The sequence below is a fragment of the Salminus brasiliensis genome, chromosome 21, assembly GCF_030463535.1.
Source record: "Salminus brasiliensis chromosome 21, fSalBra1.hap2, whole genome shotgun sequence".
Classification (NCBI taxonomy): domain Eukaryota; kingdom Metazoa; phylum Chordata; class Actinopteri; order Characiformes; family Bryconidae; genus Salminus; species Salminus brasiliensis.
The window spans coordinates 33,051,005-33,072,583 of record NC_132898.1 but is presented as its reverse complement, the minus strand read 5'-3'; the positions used below and the strand labels follow the sequence as shown (position 1 = coordinate 33,072,583).

Here is a 21,579-nt window from a genome sequence, read left to right as displayed (position 1 = left end):
GGGCTATACATATTTAATGGACCACTCAGGCACACGATCGCTTCCTTTTCTAGCCTTGCTTAACGTCTAGCTGTCTGAGCAGACCATAAGGCCTTGCCAGATAAAGGAGGGATCCCCTGGTCTGGAATTTCAGGGTAGATAACAATAAACGATGACTGAAGAATGAACTTCCTGTGGCCATCAGCAGAACCTGTCATTCATTGTGAAAGGCATTACAACGTGTGGAAGCGGGCAGATGGCATGACGCTGGTGAAGCGAGCGGACAGGGCTGATACTATTTTGTGGGTAGGATTGACTCCGGGCCTTTGGTTTGATTATCGGTCAGTGTCGTGATGCTGCTATTGGAGCTTTTCTCAGGCAAAGAAAGAAATGTTATGACCAACAGTTTTTCACTTCGTTGGCACTGGCGAACAAAATCAGACAAGAGATGCCCCCATGACCACAGACACAGTCTGAAAGACTGACGTTATGGATCAGATATCTCGGCTGTATTGGGTCTGAGGCTGCGTTTTATAACATCCAACATCTGGCTGCAATTAATGCACATACTCCATACATACAAACAGTGCATGAGCCTTCTCAGAAGCAGACGGAAACTCAAACTCGAGCTGGTGAGGAGCTGTGTGAACAGCAAAAAATGGCAAAGGCAGCATGTAAGCGACTTTTACCTGAAAGGCCTTCCCCGCCTGCGAAAAGGAGACAGTGTCAAAGTGTCGGCAGATGTTGAGGGAACAATACTAATGACAACTGCGAGATTTGTTGTGTGGCAAAGGCTCCAAAGCTGCACCAAAACTGTGCTTGCAATGTTGCTGAAGCTCCAAAAGTACTGCATGGAGCACCATCTCATCATTCCAGAGAACGCTGCTCCACTGCTCCACAGCTCAATGCCCCTCTAGCCCACGCCTGGTAACAGGTTCACATGTTTATGTATGAGTCTTATTCTATTAGCAATACTTCTGCAACTTAAAGTGTGCAACTTAAAGTAGCTAAATGCATTCATCAGAATAGAATGGGTGTCCACAAACATTTGGACATAAAGTGCATATAGTGACTATAGTTCTGGCTGTCTGTAATGGTCTGCCCAGAAGGAGATCTTTCATTAGCCTGCTGCAGTTCTGTAACAGGCTGTAATGGTATTTAAGGTGGACTGGAAAACCCCTGTTTTAGGGATGCGCTGTATGTTGTGGGGAGACTGACCAGTGGAGGGATTTGATAAATGTGCAGAATTAAGGCTTTTCGAAGCCAATTTTTGTATCCCACGGGTGGGGCCGCACTTGTGAATGAGTTAAGAACATTATCGACAGATTTTTTTTATTTCTGCCAGAAGAATGTTTGATCATTTTAAGTAATTTGTTCATGTTTATGTTCCGGTCTGCGTCTGTTAAAAAAGCTCGTAGGCTTGGAGCACGTGCAGCACATCCACAATATGGGACTTAATCTCCAGTACACAGCATTAACCCAGCACTCCAGTGGAACTGGGACAGTGCCCAAAGACAGAGCAGCCCTGACTGAACGGTTGGGATTTTAGATGTGATAACCTCAGCTTAAAGCCTAATTGGAACAAGGCGCTGTTTAAATGAACAAGTTAATCCGTGTTAATGAAGCACTTACAGTCCTGCTGGATCCTTGCTGTTAGTTCCAGGGGAGGGGTAGCCAGAGGAAAAACATATAAAAGATGACATAGTGAAAGGTGGAGAGAGAGAGAGAGAGAGAGAGAGAGAGAGAGAGAGAGAGAGACACGCAATTGGAACTAAAAGCCTGATTAATGACTAACAACTGTGCATTTAAAGGGCCCATACCATGAAAAATAAAAGCTTGAAATAGTTCACAGCGTTAAATTCTGAAAACAAATGCCATGATTTATTGTCAAAATATGGAAATTATGCTGCAAAAACTGCTCATTTGTAATTGGCTGTAATTGGCTGTAATTTGTGATGTCATAAAAACCATCACATTTACCGGTTTTGCTGCAGTTTAGCCCATCCATTCATGTTGAAAGTATACAAAGATTCAACAGTGTTGTGAATTAAGCATTATACAGGGCAGCCAATCAGATAATAGATCATTTACTCATATCAGCCCTATTTTGATTGGATTAGTTTTCCATGGGGAGGCGGAGTAATGTAATTTTACTACAGGACATTTGGAAAATTCATCATCGATTAGAATAATGAGGTGAGAAATCGATGGGAGTGGCTGCTTGATTTACTTGATCTGCTTCACCATCAAAAAAAGATGATAACCAATCTTATAATCCACTGACAGTAATAATGATTTTTAATTTTAGAGTGAAAATTAGCAGCTATGTTAATGTTATGTTCATAACCTGTATGCAGGCTAAAGGCTAGGCTAATAGTGACCACCTAATGCTGCCAAAAGCATCACACCTCTGAGGAGTCCTTTGGCTCGTCTCATGGATTTGGCTGAGGTTTAACACAGAGGAGGTATCTGTGCCGTTACACGACAAAACTCAATGCCTCCTCGAGCTCCTCCAAACTGGAGAAAATCCACAAAAACATCCAAATGGATGTATTAAAATATTGACCCACATGACGATTCACACAGGGTTAATATAAGCTGTGGTTATTTTACGGATCATTTTACAGAAGCTTTACTTTAAAGATGCTGGAGTGCACAGTCCGTAAAACTGACTGGCATGGCCCATTCGGACCGTACTAAAATCACACAAATTACACCACGTCCACATATCGGTCAGGGATAGAAAGTGGTCACATGACACTTTATTTAGACTTTATTGGGGTATAAACCCAGATAAACATCATAAGCATCCTTTAATAGAATTTTTTTTTCGTAGAAAAATGTAGGATATGGGCCCTTTAAGTTTTAGTACAAGCAACAACAACAAAGACATGGTTGTATCAGTTAGACTACTGCCAGACTACGGAACTTCTATCATTACCACAGTACATTTATTAGAAATACACGCTCTCAGATATTATTAGATATAATTAGAATAATAATATCCAGGCACAGAAAAGGACATACCTGTTAATGTGTGGCGTGGTGGTGTGTGGAGAGGGGAGCGAGGGGAGCAAGAAGAGAAAGAGGTTTGTTAAGCATATTCTAACGGGGTACTGTAACAAGCAATTAACAATTAGACAATAATAACAGCAGTTATTAAATTACAATACATCACTGCCATACAAAAATCACCATCAGGACATTCGTCATATTGAAACCGGACACCATATTTGCATTTAATTTAGTGTTGTTAAAAATGACAGCCGTGGTGTGGGAGCTGTAATAACAGCGAGGACTCTATTGTACAATCCTAATTAAAGGAGATGACCTTTATTTAGAGGTCAGCACTCCAGAGAGGCCTTTTTTTGAGCCTCTGGTCTACTTTTGATCGTAATGTTCTGACAGATGCAACTCTGGCCCTCCACTACTCATTATCCTGCCTCAGTCACAGCATCTGCACACAATCTCAACGGGACAGTGCATCATGAGGGAGTGTATGTGGGTGGGAGAGAGAAAGAGAGTAAGAGAGAGAGAGAGAGAGATCGAAGCCAAGGTCAGCTGCAAGGCGATGACAAGTCTCATCAATAGCGAACTCATCAATAAAGGGGAAGAAGGGGGTTGTGGGTAAAACTGAACAGAGAACAGATGCACACAGCTGGAGACTAACCACTAACTACACAGAGAGAGGTGCAGCCCAGTGACCCTTTATTCATTTAAATTTACGAAAAAAGTCTAATGATCAGACTGGTGGAGCGAGGGTTCCAGGCTGAGATTTTTACATTATAATTTGCTGCTATAATATTTTTAGAAATGTGAAAATGTCAATTTTGTATATAAGTATATTATTATGGTATGGGAGAGGACTGTAACCTGGGGCTGGAGCTCAGGTGGCTTCGGCTTTGAGCCAGAAGACCTACGAATGGAGCTGGGACTGAGATATGACTTAGTTAAAGGGAGGAGATGGGATTGTGGTTGGGTGCCAAAACTTTGTCATGGGGCACAAAGAGCAGCGAAAGAACAGATTATTATATATATAAAAAGCTATATATATATATATATATATATATATATATATATATATATATATATATATATATATATATATTAATATTTACATTTTACGCTCTTTTCCAGAAGAAGGTCCTGTATCTGTGGATTCTCTTCTCCTCATTAAAGACAGCTGAGTTACAGCTGTTTAGTTTTCCTCAGGGAAAAATGTGATATGTGTGATATGAAATATTTTTATTTACTGTTTTGTAATCTTTTGATTGTGTTTAGCTGGTCATTTGGTCAATTTCAACTGATGATGATGATTTCTGTAAAATTGTCCATCTCTACTTTTCCCTATTTCCAGACTTAAAGGCAGATGTTTTGATGCTAAAATGTGGTCAAACTGTAAGACAGTCAAAATGTAATATGATATATAATACAGCACATCACATCCTCCACTCTGCTAAACACAGAGAAAACAGACATCATCCTCCTAACAGCCATGTCCAACAAAATACCATATCTCCTAATAGCAAATTCTACTGAATCCATTTGGAGGGGTCAAAAGGTCACATGCTATTATGCACTCGTCAGATGTGAGGCCTGAGGTCCAATCATCTCTTCCTGCAGAGATCAATGAAGGTTTATGACGCTAAATAAACAGAAACGAGTGAAACTGAGAGAAAGAGAGAGAGATGGCTAGCAGGTGCTGACAGCCCCTGGTCAGGCCGAATGGTCCTCATTGTTTGGAGTGGTTGGGAGACCCCTACAGAGGACGGGGATGGGGTGGGGGTGGGGATGGGTCCTCTATGCTCTCTCAAATCATTTTTCATAAGGGGGGCAGTGTGAAACCTGCATCACTATTGTTGAGCTGAGAATAGAAATTGAACGAGCAGGAAAAGGACAGCAGAAGGGAGACTGCATTACCTTTTTCTTTGTTTGAAATCTCTGGAGAAGTGTGAGAAACGGGTGGTGGTGAGGGTGGGGGTGGGGGTGGGGGTTGGGGTTGGGGGGTTTTCTGTCCCCTTCAATGAAAAAAACTTGGGTATGATGTAGCACAATGCTGCACATAACACTAGCTGTTCAGAAACAAATAAAATCACATATTGGTACAATGCTAGAACTGAGATTCCACTGCTACACTATATGGACAAAAGTATTGGGACATCTGCTCAAGGGTATTAAAAGAGTCGATCCTGCTTTTGTTGGAGTAACTGTCCCTACTACCCAGAGAAGAAGACTTTCTACTAGATTTTGGAGGAGCATTGCTGTGAGGATTTGACTGATTGCATTCAGCGACAAGAGTGTTAGTGAGGTTGGATGTGGATGTTGGATAATGTTCACCACCCCACCTCATCCTTAATTCCCCAACTCGTCCTAATAGCATTGGATGGAGCTCCACCACCACCATCATTCCAGAGAACACAGTTCTTCCACTGCTCCACAGCTCAATGCCCCTCTATACTCCTCTAGTCCAAGCCTGGCATTATTAGGCAGCATGGTGCCAATAGGTTCATGATGTTTATCTGCTCCAGAGATTCATAGAGAGTCATATTCTATTGGCAGTACTTCTCTACAGGGACTACAAAAGCTGTGTGTGTGCATTTGCACGTCTGTGTCAGCAATGAGTGATATGGTCAGCGAAGTAGCCGAATGCTTTTAATAGAAGGGGTGTCCACAAACATTTGTCTGAGTTGACTGAACAATTCCTTTAACAGTCTGTAGGTGACAGAGCGTGTCGAACTGAGCGGTCCGAACCGGACTGTGAGAGAGATCTCATTGCAGATCTGTGGGTGGTGTGAAATCATGATAGACGATGACAGAAAGCATGAGGATAAGAGCATGGCATATGCATTAATTCACACTGTGAGCGCTGAAGCGGTATGAATTGGGTGTGAGGAGTGTATGTGTGCGTGAAAACAGGGAGGGGTGGTGTGTGATGTTCTCTCCTCTCCTTCTAGAAACTGATTTATTTTTTGGACTGTGATCCTCTCACACTCCTTTTTCTAGGTAGTGTTTTTATCACAAACTGTGACATTATCATATCACATATAACACCTCTATATCAGACTGAGACAGTTACACAAACAGTACGCCCTGTCAGGGGGCTTATTGTCCCACCAAGGCCGCATTATGCCAATATCTCCCTAAAGTACTCCATATGATATTAACCAGTCATAACATTATCTCCATATGTTTTGGCTATAGCCACATGACTCACGGTCTAGAGGGACGTCGATGGGAGCCGCCTTCTTCCACAGAAGCACAATGATTGACAGCACAGCCAGAGCCGCCCGCTGCCCCTGCGGCCACATCTCTCCCCGACGAACGGCTAGCCGCTCCTCCCAGGCTCCTTACTGTTTCAGAGGCTCACCTTTGGCAGTGTCTTTGACCTGTAACAACAACAAAAACGAACATTTCTGCTAATTAATTTTTGGTCACCTGCCATAACATTAGTACCACTGACAGACTAAGTGAAAAACACGGATTATGTTAATCTACAGTGGCTCCTGACATCTGTCAGTTCTTGAAGATGATGAAGGTGATGAAGCAGGAGAAATGGACAAGCGTAAGAATCTGAGACACTTTGACAAGAACCAAACTGTGATGTTCTAGACAATGACTAGAGAGTCAGAACACCTGCTAAACACCAGGCAGGTCTTGTGAGGTGTTTCTCGTATGCAGTGGTCAGTACCTACCAAAAGTGCTCTAAAGAAGGACAACCGATTAACTGGCGTCAGGTTCACTGATGCTAATGGAGGGCCCACCCACCTCATAACCTACAGGACGCAAAGGGTCTGCTGCTGACGTTAGTCTTGGTGCCAGATACCACAGCAGGACACATCCAGAGGTCTTAGGTATTAGATATAATCTAATATTAATGAGAAGCAAGGCTAAAAAGGCTCAAACTAGCCAACCAGGCAGTGGTGCTCAGCAGTTAGAGCTTCAGGCTGTTGATGACATTGTTGTGGGTTCGATACCTGGGCTCGGCAAGCTGCCACTGTTGGGCCCTTGAGCAAGACCCTTCAGTGTGTGTTTCACTGGTAAATCTGGTTGTCTTGTCTTGTCAGGCAACCAAGAGAGGTGCAGATGAAGGTAGCTGGCTGGAGAAAGCAAGCCAGGGAAGCCATTGAAGCTAGCTAGGTGATAGCTGAACACTAGTCTAGAAGCTAACCCTACCAGACCCCTGAGAGGACGGCAACACAGTATGGTAAGACTTCGGAATAATGGCTTGTAAACCTGCCCAAACCAAAGTCACCTTCTTACTACTGATACATCACACATCAACTTAACTACTCAATACAGGCATTTTACGATGCTTTTAATCTGGAGAACTGCTAGAACTTGCAATTAAATCACCACCAGTAGCCCAAAGCTAACATGATGGGCAAATCTCTGGTAATTCCAGATGTCCAGGCAAATGAAAATGAGCATTTTCTCAGTGGAGCTGGGATAAACTAAGCAAAGCATTGGGAAAAGATCATGCTGTTATTGGACATCTCACCAATCAGACTGTGTGGTGTTAAATACAGCTATATAATACGATTAGATGAGTGGCATCGTCAGATTAAAATGACTGGCTATATAAAACTCTACATTCTGCACTGACCAGAACATTGCATACTATCAAGCCCAGCAACAACAGGGCTGCTGATGTTTCTGCACATGCACAATTAACTAAAAGCATAGTAATTCTGTAGTGTACAAAGAGCTACACCCTTACACAGATAGGAGAGAGTGGGAGAATGCAGTACACATGTGTGGAGGTTTCAGCTGGCCTACTTTGTCAGCTGAGGCAAACGTTCCCATGAGACAGTGGCCTGCCCCCAGCTCCCGAGACCGATCCGATTTTACTACAGGGTTACAGCCTGGCCACTGACTACTACACCAAAACCAGACCTCCACATGGCTACTCAGCGCAGCGGGCTACCTGCCAGCAAGTGAGGACGTCATCACTGTCAGGATAAAGCCTTGTATCTGTAGAGATGAGGGTATGATTGTATACAGTAGGATTGGATCAGGACTGTACTGTATACCATTCTGTACTGTTGCCAGGTTGGACTGTGTGTCTACTGTAGTTTCCTACAAATACAGTGTAGTGAATGCAGTGATATGCAGTACTGAACACATCAGGACATGTGTGTGTGTTTGTGTGTGTGTTAGTTATAATACAGTGCACTGGTATGTGACTTCACCTACTGCAGCGTGACTGTACCGCCCTGCTCTAGCAGCTCCGAGTCTCTGCACCAGTACATCTGTCAGAGAGAGGAGGGCTCAGCCACAGGCCTGACAGTGTGCCCAGAACTCTCACTGTGTAACTCTCTCTCTCTCTCTCTCTCTCTCTCTCTCTCTCTCTCTCTCTTCCTTTTCCTGAAGGTCAGCAGGAGACCCATCCTCTGCCTGTGTGTCCAGAGCAGACCATCTGAAACTAGACACTTCAGGTGGTCATTAAATATGCAGCCCCTTCTTAGCACCGGTCTGAACGTTGAGGACGTGCAAAGATTCACCTTCATTACAAACTGGTGCTTTGGACAGTGTGCATGATCACTGCGCTGTCTACAAAGTAAATGATGGAGTAAATATTTACGGCATTGTACTGTGCATTTGTATTGTACATGTACAATATTTGGACAAAAGTATTGGGACAGCTGCTCATATATTGCTTCTTCCAAATTCAAGAGCTTATATAGGAACCCTTTAGTGAGCCAGAGAACAAGCCCCAGGTGCTAATCCTCAGGAGAGGTGGAGTGTGTACTAGTACACTAGTGTGTACTAGATATGTGTTTTATAGAGTGAACCGCACTATATGTGTATTTATGAGGTAATTGTATTTCTTCAGTATTTAGCTGTAGGAATATTGCAGCCTAGGATCAGGTTTCAGCAATTTTAGGCCAGATCCAGATCCGATCCTTTGTTTTAAGCACTGTGTTCTAGCAGAGCTTCCTCCGGTGTTGTCTAGATTCCATTAACAGACATTTTTCAGAAGCTTTCTTACAGTGGAACATGAGAACTTGCATAATATCTGTGGTTCTAGAGCTTTGACTGAGCCTGAGCTGCTTTTTTCTCCAGACGTTTGTCTATGTTCTGCTGTTTCTGCACTTTTTTATGCACTGAACAGAGCTTTCAAAATCGAGATTATCAGGCATGCACACAGATCCCAGCCCTATACTGTACACTGTTCCACTGTTCTACTGTAACACTTCATCTACCCCAGAGGAACAAACAATCACTCCACAATCTCCACAATCTTTCATTTACTCTCTCTCTAACGCCGGGCTGAGGCTCAGTCGAAGGCTGCAGGTGTTGAGATTTGGAGGGGTGTGTTTGGGGTGTGTGTGCTTTGTGTGAACGACTCAGTGAATAAATTGGATGGATGCAGCGAGATGCAGGAGATACAAGGGGAGGGTGAGAGACAGAGAAACAGACAAAGAAAAGCTCCACCAGCAGCACTACCTCGACTTCAATCGACAGTGTTTGCTGTGCAAATGCACACACACAGCTTGTCTAGTCCATGTAGAGAAGACGTACTGCCAATAGAATAGGACTCTCTGGAGCAGATCATCATCAGGCGTGGGCTAGAGAAGGGGTATAAAGCCCCCCAGCATTGAGGAGCTGTGGAGCAGTGGAAGAACTGTGTTCTCTGGAATGATGGAGGAGCTCCATCCAGTACTTTTGGGAAAGGTAAATGTGAAAATATGAGCCACTCAAACTATTAAGCCATAAATGTAACCATAATGATTTGTGCTTAATTATAATTTATTTAAATATATTGTTTTATTCATGTCCTTTGTTTTATTATTATGTATCCTCAGTCTTAATACGTAATTATTATTTATTTAAAAAATCATATGAACATATAAAGGTCACCATAGGTTTTATCAACTCCTAAAGGTTTGCTAGCGCAGATATTCCAAAATGACCTGAAATATGAATTTTAGTAAAAGTAAAGTAATGGCTGGTCTTAAAGGCTGGTCTTACTTTTAAGCCTAAAGTTTATTGTTTGGCAGTAATATAATGATGATACGATCCACAATATTCGTTCTGACATCTGACGAGTTACTACATTACAAAGGTACTGGCACAATCAAAATATCTAAATATTAAAAAGTATAAACATTTTTTACACATTATGCTGAATCCATTTTAACAGGACTTTTATTATGCTCTTCTAGTAATAAAAACAAACAGCTCCCCCATGTTCTATAAGTAATAATAATAATAATAATAATATATCAGAATTATGATAATAATCATAATATGCTAAAAGCATGCAGCAAACATACTGTCATTTATAATGAAAACATTTGAATGTCGTCATATGACTATATAATAACACATACTAACTAAACAACAGTGTTTCCATGTTGTTGAAATCCGTGAGAATTGTGCTCCCAGTTTAACCCACGTGTGTCAGTATCTATTAATAATCCTCTGATAAAGCATCATTTCAAAGTTGACTGGTTTATAAAGTAATGAAAATACATCTCTAATGTGAGCAGAAATGCTTAATTTGTGGATTTGAATGATTTCATGTTCTTGTACCAGTCGACACCTGCCCACCTTTATTAGACAGATAGAGCACAAAACTTCAGCCTGGTAAACAAAACCAAAACATGGAAAATCCATCCAACAATAAAGCCAATGTTACACTTAAACTGCCTGCTTTAAGTAAAGAGAACTGACAGAAAATAAGAGATTAGTGAGTTTTTTAGTTATTAAATCAGTACATGTTTTCATATGTAAGGATTTCATATTTAAAAGGTTTTAAGTCATATTTTCATATTTAATCACAAACATTTGTTTAATGTTTCACCATATTCAATTATATTTACAGACATCGAAACATTTTAGCTACTTAAAATATTCATTTTAAAATATTCATATCTGACAGATCCCGACAGCCTACCCATGTCCAGGGCATATCCCAGCACAATCTCAACTAAGCACTAACAATATGAGATACTGTACACACACACATACACACACACACACACACACACACACACACACACACATACACACACCTACGCATGTGCATAAACACAAAAGCCCCCTGGCCAACATTGGCATGAGCTGTTTGGCAGGCTCAGCAGTCTGACCAGGCTACAGTATGCCTGTTATTGGTACAGTAACAGCCCAACTCCCATACGGTGGAGAGGCCCGAGGTACTGGAGCCAGCTTTCCCCTGCCAGGCCTTCCTGCCTCTGCTCTGTTCTAATGAGTCGCTGCGAGGGAACAGAGCTGCAGTAGACACACACACACACACACACATGACGGGCTGCTGAAAGCTCACTGAACTGTGCTTCATGCAGATTATAGACAGGCATGTGATCGAGCATGTGGGTTGACAGAGTATGCCAAAGCCTCAGTCTGTGACCCCAGAAATGAGGGTCTTGGTTGTTTTACACGGAGCTCAGAACTGCCACTGTCGGGGTGCTTTTCATACTGTCCTTTGACAGTATGATTATGTCCAGTGTTCATACATTCATTCTGAAATGGCTCTTTTTAGTCCGAAGAGGCAGGACCTGGACTAAACACCTGATAGTTATGATTTGAGTTATGGTTGAATAGGTTGAATAATAAAAACATGGTGTAGAATTAATGTGCTAGATAAACATAGAACCGAAACTTGACATTTCCTCAGTTTGAAACCCTGTCATCATTCGTCGCTGCTGTGTTCACTGTTTTTCCATTTATATGGGGTGCAAAAGTTTGCGCATTCATCTTACGTCACAATGATAAAAATACACTAGTAACACCCAAACACAGCAACTGCTTGGCAACACCCTAGCAACCACCAAATACACTATTGCCACATGTGAAATATCATAGCAACCACTAAGAAACATGGCTGCAAAATATATGCTGTATTTAATGGTGTTATATATTAGGGCTGCACAGTTTATTGCTTGAGCGTCATAATTGTATGTTTACATCTGCAATCATCACATCGCAGGACTGTAACAGGTGCTGCTTGTTACAAATGAAAATATTATATCTGCTTAATATCACCCTGCATAATATTTTACCCTAATACTGGACACACGAGTGCATTATTATTATTACATTATATGACATGCTGAATTGTTGACTTCTGGTGAAATCTGGTGGAACTTGCTGTGTTTTTTTTTTATTAATCTTAATATATATTGTTGCTGAACAGAAAATATTGCAATATAATTTGTTTCCCAATATAGTGAAAAATCCCTATATATAAACACACACATATATATATATGTATATATATATATATATATATATATATATATATATATATTTATTTATTTATTTTTTTTAATATTATGTATGTATATATATATATATGCTTTAGATTTAAAGAACAGCAGAGACTCAAGCAAAGGCAAAATGTAGTTTTATGCAGCTTCTGATGTTATTTCTTACCACATATTATAAGAAATAAAGTAAAAAACATCCAAACAAGTAGCTTTTAGTCTCACAACCAAAATGCTTCCTTTTAATCTGTCTAGTGCACTAAGGTAACCTTAGTGCTTAATTGTGCTAATTAATTCCAGAATCCGTCTAAACAACTGCACATCCTTTATATTCATCAGAAATGACATAAAGGAAGCAAAATAACACTGCTGAATAAAAAAGCTGCTGCACAAAGCCTCACCTTTCACATGTGAATAAATAAATGCATTTAGGAAGAGCTGCTGGGAAAGGGCTTGTGAAAATGACTGAAGAGCTGCATTAGGCCCCGGCGTGAAACACACAGCACTGATTACAAGCATAATGGCCCTTAAACCTGAACACACTTCAGCCCAGTGTGAACATGTGTGGGCATGTTGTCTGGCACTCAGGAGCCAGTGGCGTGCAGGTGGTAGCGGTACGGCTGATGGATTGCAATACCAATTTACAATCTCATAGACTGGCGTAGGACGTAAGCATGCGGTGCATTTTCACACTGAAATGTGTCTGAACAGCCTCATTTTCACCAATTACTGAACCCTTTAATGCTGCGGCTGGATTTTAATCTATTCATTAATTTAATACTTTTATTTAATGGTATAAACACAGCTAAACAATAGCAGATATTTATTCGATTTGTGTCTCCTGATTGAGCAAGCATTTTAAAAGGCATATACAGGATTTAATACTGGAGACACCTTTCACTGTAACTTGGTTAAAACAAATCAATAATAAATCTTAAGTGGTGTGAATTACACTCAAACGCGTCCAGCTCCGAAGACAGCATAATGCTCCAGTGTTTCTGTGAGTGAGGTATTTTTTTCCTGTATATATATATATATACACACACACATACATGCAACACATATTCAATATATAATGTATATGTATAATGTATAATGTTAATGTATAATCATGCCTATATTTCTATAATGAAAATATTGCATAATATATATATATATATATATATATATATATATATATATATATATATATATATATATATATATAATGGAATATTTTCATTATAAACACAGTGCAACATGATTTAACATTGGAATAATGTAGAAAAAAATACAGAAAAGAGATGTACAATGGTTGTTTTGGCTGATATATGTATTAATGTATGATATTTCATCATTAAAGAAACTGTATTCCATCTTTTTACAGTCTTTTCCTATCACAGTTTGACAGTTTTTCCACTGTAAAATGTACTGACAATTTCTACAGTGTGGGAAACACTTTGCTTCATTAAGTAAAATTATGCCATAACTTACTTTTGGGAGATGGTCCACACCCCAAACTCCTCCCACTCCACCCTATACAAACCCTCATTCTCACTCCATCATCACGTTAAACAACTTCACACCCTCTGCCCCCCCAACACCACCTCTTGCGGGAGGGGCTTCCTGCCTCGACCTCTGGCCCCTGTTCCAGTCCTCAAGAGCGTGAGACATACGAGCGAAAGCAGTGTTAGACAATACGGGAGCGGGCAGCTCAGACAGCTCCTAATCCTCGTGCTGATCCATTCTGCTGCCGGCAGGCAGGTGTGGTGACCACACCTGAGGCACCTGAGTGTCTCTGTATGTGTCACATTACGTAGGACATGGTTCTTACTGCTCAGCGTTGAAGAGTGCAGACGGAGAGAGGAGCGGGGTTTAGGGCTTGAGAGTTAAAAAGCAACCTGCTAGAGGCCTGTGCCTGAGTGGCAAAAGGGGTTAATGATGCATAGACTCAAAAACACCAAAATAAAATGCCACAGTTAGAGGAACCGCTTACGGCCCTAGAATGACCGCAGGCTGAAGACCAACCAAGCTGCGTCTCTCTCGCTCTCTCTCTCTTTCTCGTACTCTGCTGACAGTAGCAGAGCCTAAGGCAGTGACATGCCCGTCATTCTGACTGCTCAACAGCCCCCACCTCGCAAAACACACACACACACACACATACAAACACAGTACCCATACTCTTGTACCCTTGATCTATAAATACTCTCATGCCCATCACAGCCAATTACCCTCAGAAAGGCTTTGGCCTCCCCTGCTCCAGACACTCCTTCCCCAACCCCCCGATCACCCCTTCATCTCCTCAGGCACCCGCCGCACCCCCTCTCTTTTAACCGAGACATGATGGGGGGAGGCTTAATAAACATTTTCAGGGTATCCCCCTAAACGCACATAAAGTGCGCTGCAGTGGATTATCAAATGGGGTGAATGTTCAAATGTCACCCATGTCTTTACCTAAGGCATGTCAGCATAACACTCCCAGTAAACACACAGCACAGAACACACACACACACACACACGTGAACATTATAGTAGTAAAGCCATAACAGGGCCGGCAGCACATCTACTCACATCTGCAAAAATGCTGATCTCTAAATTCTAAAGAAAAATAACCAATGTAGTTTATTTCAGAATAAATAAATGAATAAAACAAAGTGAGGGTAAGGATACTTACACAAAAGCGCCGGGAAATTCCTTATGAACTATGGAGGCAGAGGCTTGTAAGACCTGAAAAGAGAAGAAAAACAAATCATTAACACTAAATCTTCAGCAACTACGTTATCCATTCCTTGGGATCCTCCTGAATAATGAAATCAACCTGAACTGCATCCTAATATCACTGGGATCATCTTTAAATGATAAGCATGCTGTATAAGTAAACCAAACATGGGCCACGTATTGAACCCTGAGGAACCCCAAAGACTCTAATATAGTGAAAACCAGCAGAAGCTGAAGCAATGTTGCTTTTCCTCATTTCTACTCCTTTGTTTTTCTCAGCACAGCAATGCCTCAAGGAAGACAAATGAAGGGAATTCTCAAGAGAGGCCACCATATGCAGGCAAGATGGTCCTATTCGAACTCTTTCTCCTGCTTGTTTGTAATTGGCTGTTTTATTCATGAACGATTAGACAGCAACATCACTTGCATGTTAAACACTTTGAAAAACTGAATTTGCATAAATGTTTTAACCTATATAGAGACACGAAGTAGGACATACAGGTATCTACCAGTTTCTCAGGCGGTGTTTCGCTAAAGACACTGCAACATAAGGACGCACCGATCTTGCTTTTTTAAGTTCTGATACAGATACATAAACTTTGCATATCGGTCGATACTCGATACCAGTCCAATACCATTGCTGAATTAATAAACCGTATACCTCACCATGTTGTAGAGACTTAAGGCATCAGGATTGACTTAAACATTTATATATATACTTTATATAATATATTATATAACAAATCAACACAGATATATAAATGTACTAAACTGCCATTTTCATTTATTTATTTGCACATTTAGTTTAGTCTCACACCAATAAATGAAAGTGAAAGGATCAGTTCAGGAGGATCAGCCTAATTATCCGATACCCAATTCAGCCAATTTTGTTAATATCGGGACCGATATCCGATCCTAATATCGGATCTGTGCACCCCTACTGCAACATATGGGATCCTGAGAACTACTGACCAGCCAGCCTGTGACGCTCATGGCTATATAACTGCTACGGCTATGAGATGGGCTCTTGACCTCCGTCATGTAAGAATGGCACAGAGTTCCGAGCTCATGTACAGTTTGCAAGCGCAGAGAGAAAAACAGGGCCAGACGAAAGAGCAGATCAGCAAAAGGGAAGCGACAGAGACGGAGAAACGGTGCAGAATGAAAACGGTGACCCATTGGAAAAAATGATGGATGGCTGAAGTAGCTCCTGCTGACAACCCTCACGGCCCAAGAACACGCTGTGCAGGCTAGTCTCTGCGGACACTCCGACAATAAGACACTGGCCTGGAGGAGGAACTTCCAGAACATGGCCTCCGAGGTTAGCCCATATGTTGTGTGTACATATCAGTGCAGTTGGACGTGATGAACAAGCGTGACCAGGCGACAACTTGTCTGTTTAAATGTAAGAGTGTTCAGAGCTACTCTGACATTTCTTACAATGTAGGGACTCCTAGAGTTAACTACAGCTCATGTCAGTGGTTTAGGCACTGCACTGGACTTCATCTAATTAACAGGTTTTGGTGCCAAACTGAGGAATGGCTCCGGGACAGGAGATCCCAAACATTAGGGCTCGACAGATACTGACATTTTGTCATAGATACAGTCCTAAAGGAGAGCTCAAATTTTATATGGTCAAATCAGAAACAGATCTCAATGCTAGTGAAAGTATCAAGGCTGGATGTTTCCCAAAGTGAATCCTAATAAAAGATGGTCAGGCGAGCATCACCATGAACACTCTCTCAACCAGTTTTTGGGAAACTGGGCAAAATTTTACTTATTCATAGATTTATAGTTTATAATTTTGATTGATTTCCCAACTGATATCACAATCAGTTGTCAGTCAGTAACTGTAATAATGGTAACTGACTCCTTATAAACCATAGGTACTCATAATATTTAGCTACAATAATTATAATATGTTTGCTAATATTGAAAAATACATAGAATATTAAACCCTGTAATGGTTCATGTATTTATCAGTATCTGCAAAAATGTATTTATTTAAAATAAAGAATTATTTAAATATTTGAGACAACTAAATAAGTTGTATTTAAATTAAATTAAATATATATTTTTTTACTTTTATTGTGATTTTGTTTTTATTTTAATAATCAATGCACTATTTAATAACAACTTCATTTTGAATGACCTTATATTTATTTTATATTTCAATGATGACTAAATTATGCAGGGATTTTGAGGAGTATGTTTAATTCCACTTTAATATCAGACCCCACTAAAATACTGTATCTTTAGTGAATACAATCTTCAATGTAATTTAAACAACTTTTTTATTAATTGGCCATACAATGAAAAATAGTATGTGGGTTTTTCATATTAGATTTTTAATAACCCCTACTGACTCATGTATAAAATCAGCAGGCATGCAGCAGGCATGACCTTAATCACAAGTGCTGGAATTATATTTAGCGTGCTAGTCATATACCACAAACGATCCAGATAACCAGCTCCTCTGGGGATTACCCACACTAACAAGGGGCCAGTGTCAAAAAACACTTCTGACATCTGAAGAATGAGCAAACTGCATCCAAACTGACCTCGTTTTAAACGTCTAATCTTTTGAAGCTAGCAGCAGACTCAGAGGCACTTCTGGAGGGCTGTATACTTTGTAAATATATTGACTCTATAATAATTATTGAGGCATTATTAAGTTATTAATGTGATGATTAAAAGTGTTTATATGATCCAACAAAACAGGACAAAAAAAAATGCAGAACAATCTTTAAACTCCTCCCACCACAAACGTGTTAGCAGCAGTGGAGAATACTCAGGGTCTTTAAAGTCTTCAGAGAAAGCCTAATCTCTGGTAATTATCTAAGGTAATTACCTCTGCTATTAGTACAGTCTTAGCGCTATGCCATTATTCAGTTCTGGTCGACAACAAAAGGGTAACATCTGTGACACTAGTAAAGTAGGAAAAACAAGGAAAGTTGTCCAATCAGGATTTTGCTCTCTGTGGTATCTAGGTAGAAGCAGCCAAGCAAGATCTCCCATTGGTTAGGTCCTCACTGGTAGAACTGAAGGCCTAATGCATCAAATCCAATAATAACTGACAGAGGAATTAGTCAGTGACGTTCCCATTTCCAATGGGCAGAACATCTTTCTAGAAGTCCCAGACACATCAGTCCCAGATTGTAAATATGAGAGATCGTCTAACCAGGATTCAGTTGTTTAGCTGTTAGAAATGGAAAGCAGTGGCAGCAGCTCAGAGGCAGGACTCTAAAGGAAGCAAAGCTATGTGTTATATTATATACACATAAGCTTCGAATTTAACATGGAATATGTTTTAAAAGCTTTTAAAAGCTCTGAATGTTTGTGTTTAATCCACAACAGTAAATAAATGTCATTTTAAAAATGAAAATGCATTGCTTTTAGCTTAGCACTAGCATGCTACTAGGATTCAAAAAAAGGGCTAGCACAGATTAGCGTTATTTTAGTGGTGTTTTTGCCACTGAACTTCTATTTTGAAGGGTATTTTGTCCGTGTTGTGCGGCCCTAACAGAATAATACTAACTTTAATAATAAAGACGTAAAAACCAGCAGTTTTGCTCCTTCACTTTCAGCTCTATTTTGAAACCGAGTTGAACTAGAGCCTCCGGGACTCTGACTGTGTGCTTTAAAAGACAGACAGGGCGAACGCCTGAAGGAGGGTTGGTGTGAACTACTATTCATGTTGACACAACCTTGTACACAAGTCCCAAGCCTGTCACGCACACACATCCACACACGACCCCGTCCACATATGGCCCAGCCTTAAATACTGAAAAGAGCTGTGCGTGCTATCACCCTCTCCCGACTTAGAGGTCAAAGAAGGCTCTTGACCTTGGCCCCATCTGGCCAGTCCTGTTCATAAACTCTCTACAGTTTCCTGTCTGTCGCCTGCTGCTCCCTGATGAGTGCAATCTCTCGCTTCCCAGTTTTCTCGCCTCCAGGTCTACTTTCCTGCCCTGACCTCTGACTCAGAGCATTATGGTGCTGGACAGGTCAAAAGGTTACAGCAATAACTAGTCACTCGGTTAGGAGGACAAGGTCAATAAGGGCTTCGGGGCTCGACCCAGCAACCTCATCCACAAGACCATCTCTTTACGCCTCTGAGGGGACAGATGTCACAGTGCCACTGCTAACGAAGCCTCATAGGTAATAAAGGCTTAGAGCTGCGTTAGAGGAGGGGTGAAAGCAGCCCTAAGTATCAGCATAACACCAAATGATACCAAATGATACCAAATGATACCAAATGCTGCCGTTTGCCAAACTGAAGAAGTTCCAACACTTTGTGCAACTGTTTATAAGTAAACACCAATCAGCCATTACATTAAAACCACCTGCAAGGTCCCTCTCGTGCCACCAAAATAGATCTGACCTGTTGGGGCATGGACTCCACAAGACAGCTGGCAAATTTCACCGGTATCTGGTTTTAAGATGGTCTAAGCTGGTCATTGATGGTCAAGGTAGTGGAAAACCTGCTTTTTGAGGAGAAAAGCTAGCCGGTTAACCAGTTCTTGGCCAGCAGAGTGTATGCTGCATTTGATTTCGGTCAGGCATGGTCATGCTGGTCATCCACCTTGGTAATACTGGTCTTGCTGGTCATGCTGGTCAAGCAGTTTGGTCTTGCTAATCGTGCTGGTTGACCAGCTCGGTGATGCTGGTCTTGCTGGTCATGCTGGTTGACCAGCTTGGTAATGCTGGTCTTGCTGGTCATGCTGGTTGACCAGCTTGGTGATGCTGGTCTTGCTAGTCAATCAGCTTGGTGGTGCTGGTCATACAGGTCCACCCTGGTCATACCGGTTGTCTAGCTCGGTCAAGTTGATGATGCTTGTAGACCAGCTAAACCATCAACCTCAAGCAAAAATATACCCAAAGCTGGTCAGAAGCACAGCTGGTCAACCAACTTCAATAGCTTGACTAGCTTGCACTGGTCCATAGTGCTCCTTTTCAAGTTACCTACACTGAGTTAAGCCCCATTCCGACCCAAATCAACCCCTGGATCCAGGGAAGGTAAAATCCACAGGACGGATGGGGTTGAGCCGCAGAGCAGCCAAGCAGGACCTCAGGGAAGGTAAGATGGGGGAAACGGTCGAGTGCGCCAGCGTAGAGCACATCTCATGCTTGGCAGGAGCAATGGCTCAGTGCTGCAGAGTGACCTAGTTTTACCAGGAGGATCAGAAGAGTGGATGCGGGGAGGGGACGTGCATGAAAGAGAGAGAGAGAGACAGAGAGACAGAGAGGAAGAGAGAGGGAGAAAAATGGGGGACATGAAGAAGCAATAGTTAAAAGGCAGGTTAGTAGAGGCAGCAGAAAGGAGGGGGAGGACGGAGGGAGGAAGGCATCTCTCCTTTTAGCCCTGAGGGAAAGCCAGAGGAAGTGACTCGCTCAATCACAGATAAATCAATCCTGTGTGTTCCTGAGCAACGCCAAGCTCTTCTTCCTCCTTTACCTCCAATGCTCAAGTCACTGCAAAAGTCCACTGAGTTGACAGTTTATTGGAAACTAAATAAGCTACAAAATAAAGGATTGGTTAAAACAAAGACTCTGATCTGCAGACGATCCCAGATCCATTAAAATATGCCTGGATCAGCCCAGATCCCGATCCACTGGAGTCAGGACATCCCTATGCCCAATTGATCAGGCCATTTTTTTGTGGATGGACAGGTTAGAGGGCAGCTGATGAACTGTGCTCCATCTGTAATTGCAGTCTAATAAACTGGCTCAGTGGAAGTTAAGGTACAAAAGAGCTGAACTGGAAGACTGGAACTCTCACAGTCGATTCTCTTCATGCTCTTCATCTCACAGCCATTGTCATTCTTTCCTAAAAAACAGAGTCCTGAAAGAGAGAGAGAAGTTTCCAGACATCAAATCGAAATCAATTCGGTGCCGCATCAGTGCAAGAAATCTCGCCCCCCGTGGCACCCACTTCTCAAAGCTAGTCTCATCACTTCACTGCTGCCTGACAAGGTTCGGCTCATCAGCGAGGCGGAGAGAGAGGAGAGAGGAGAGCTGTCTGGATATGGCACCGGAAGCTGCCAGCTGCAGTGATGTACAATAACGACGAGACGAAGGAGGGAGGGGTGGAGGGGGGTCCTTGAGGCAAGGAGACAGGATCTGGGTCGAGGCTCTCCGTCAAAACACTGAGGCAGGCAACACAACACCAGAAATTAGGGCCTAATTGATTCTGAGACAGAAGGAGCTGCAAAAGCCCTTGGCTTCGAAGGATAAGACGTGGAGAGTCTCTAAAAGGGGGCTTGGTTTTATTTTGCTTATTAATCTTTACATCCTGTTGCTGGACGTTAAGTATTACCATTACCAACATAATGACCCAGATAGCAAAGGAAGCATGACCCAGTTCTGGCCCATACTTACACTTTGATCTGGCCCACATTCAGCCCTGAGATGACTGAGATGACGTCTGAATCTGGGTGCCAGAACACAGCCACTGCTGGCCTACAGTTGTGCCAGTTTTGGCCCGAAAATAGAAATGCTCTACAAACATTTCATGGGTTGCATGAAGACCACATGTGGCCCAGAGTTAAAATGTCACGGCTGCACTTGCTCTTGCCATAACTGACTTGTAGGTGCCTTAACTGGGCCGTAAAAAAGCACCTATAGAATATTAGACCGTGTTGTGTAATATACAGCGGATCTGTCCCTAACAGTA

The 21,579-nt window shown here is 41.8% G+C and overlaps 1 protein-coding gene across 13 annotated transcripts in view; it reads right to left on the bottom strand.

The window, feature by feature from the left end:
• The window catches only part of nfasca (neurofascin homolog (chicken) a), a 127,532-nt gene that overhangs the window by 55,706 nt on the left and 50,247 nt on the right, over positions 1-21,579 (bottom strand). For 8 of the 13 annotated variants that reach the window (XM_072665464.1, XM_072665469.1, XM_072665474.1 and 5 more), the window contains exons 2-4: positions 14,860-14,912; positions 6,194-6,365; positions 1,612-1,629 (exon numbers count right to left, since the gene is read on the bottom strand). In XM_072665464.1, coding sequence (XP_072521565.1) covers positions 1,612-1,629; positions 6,194-6,287 — 112 coding nt within the window. In that variant the 5' untranslated portion in view covers positions 6,288-6,365; positions 14,860-14,912. The remainder of the gene's footprint in view (positions 1-1,611; positions 1,630-6,193; positions 6,366-14,859; positions 14,913-21,579) is intronic. The other 5 variants (XM_072665468.1, XM_072665471.1, XM_072665472.1 and 2 more) reach the window with 1 other exon arrangement.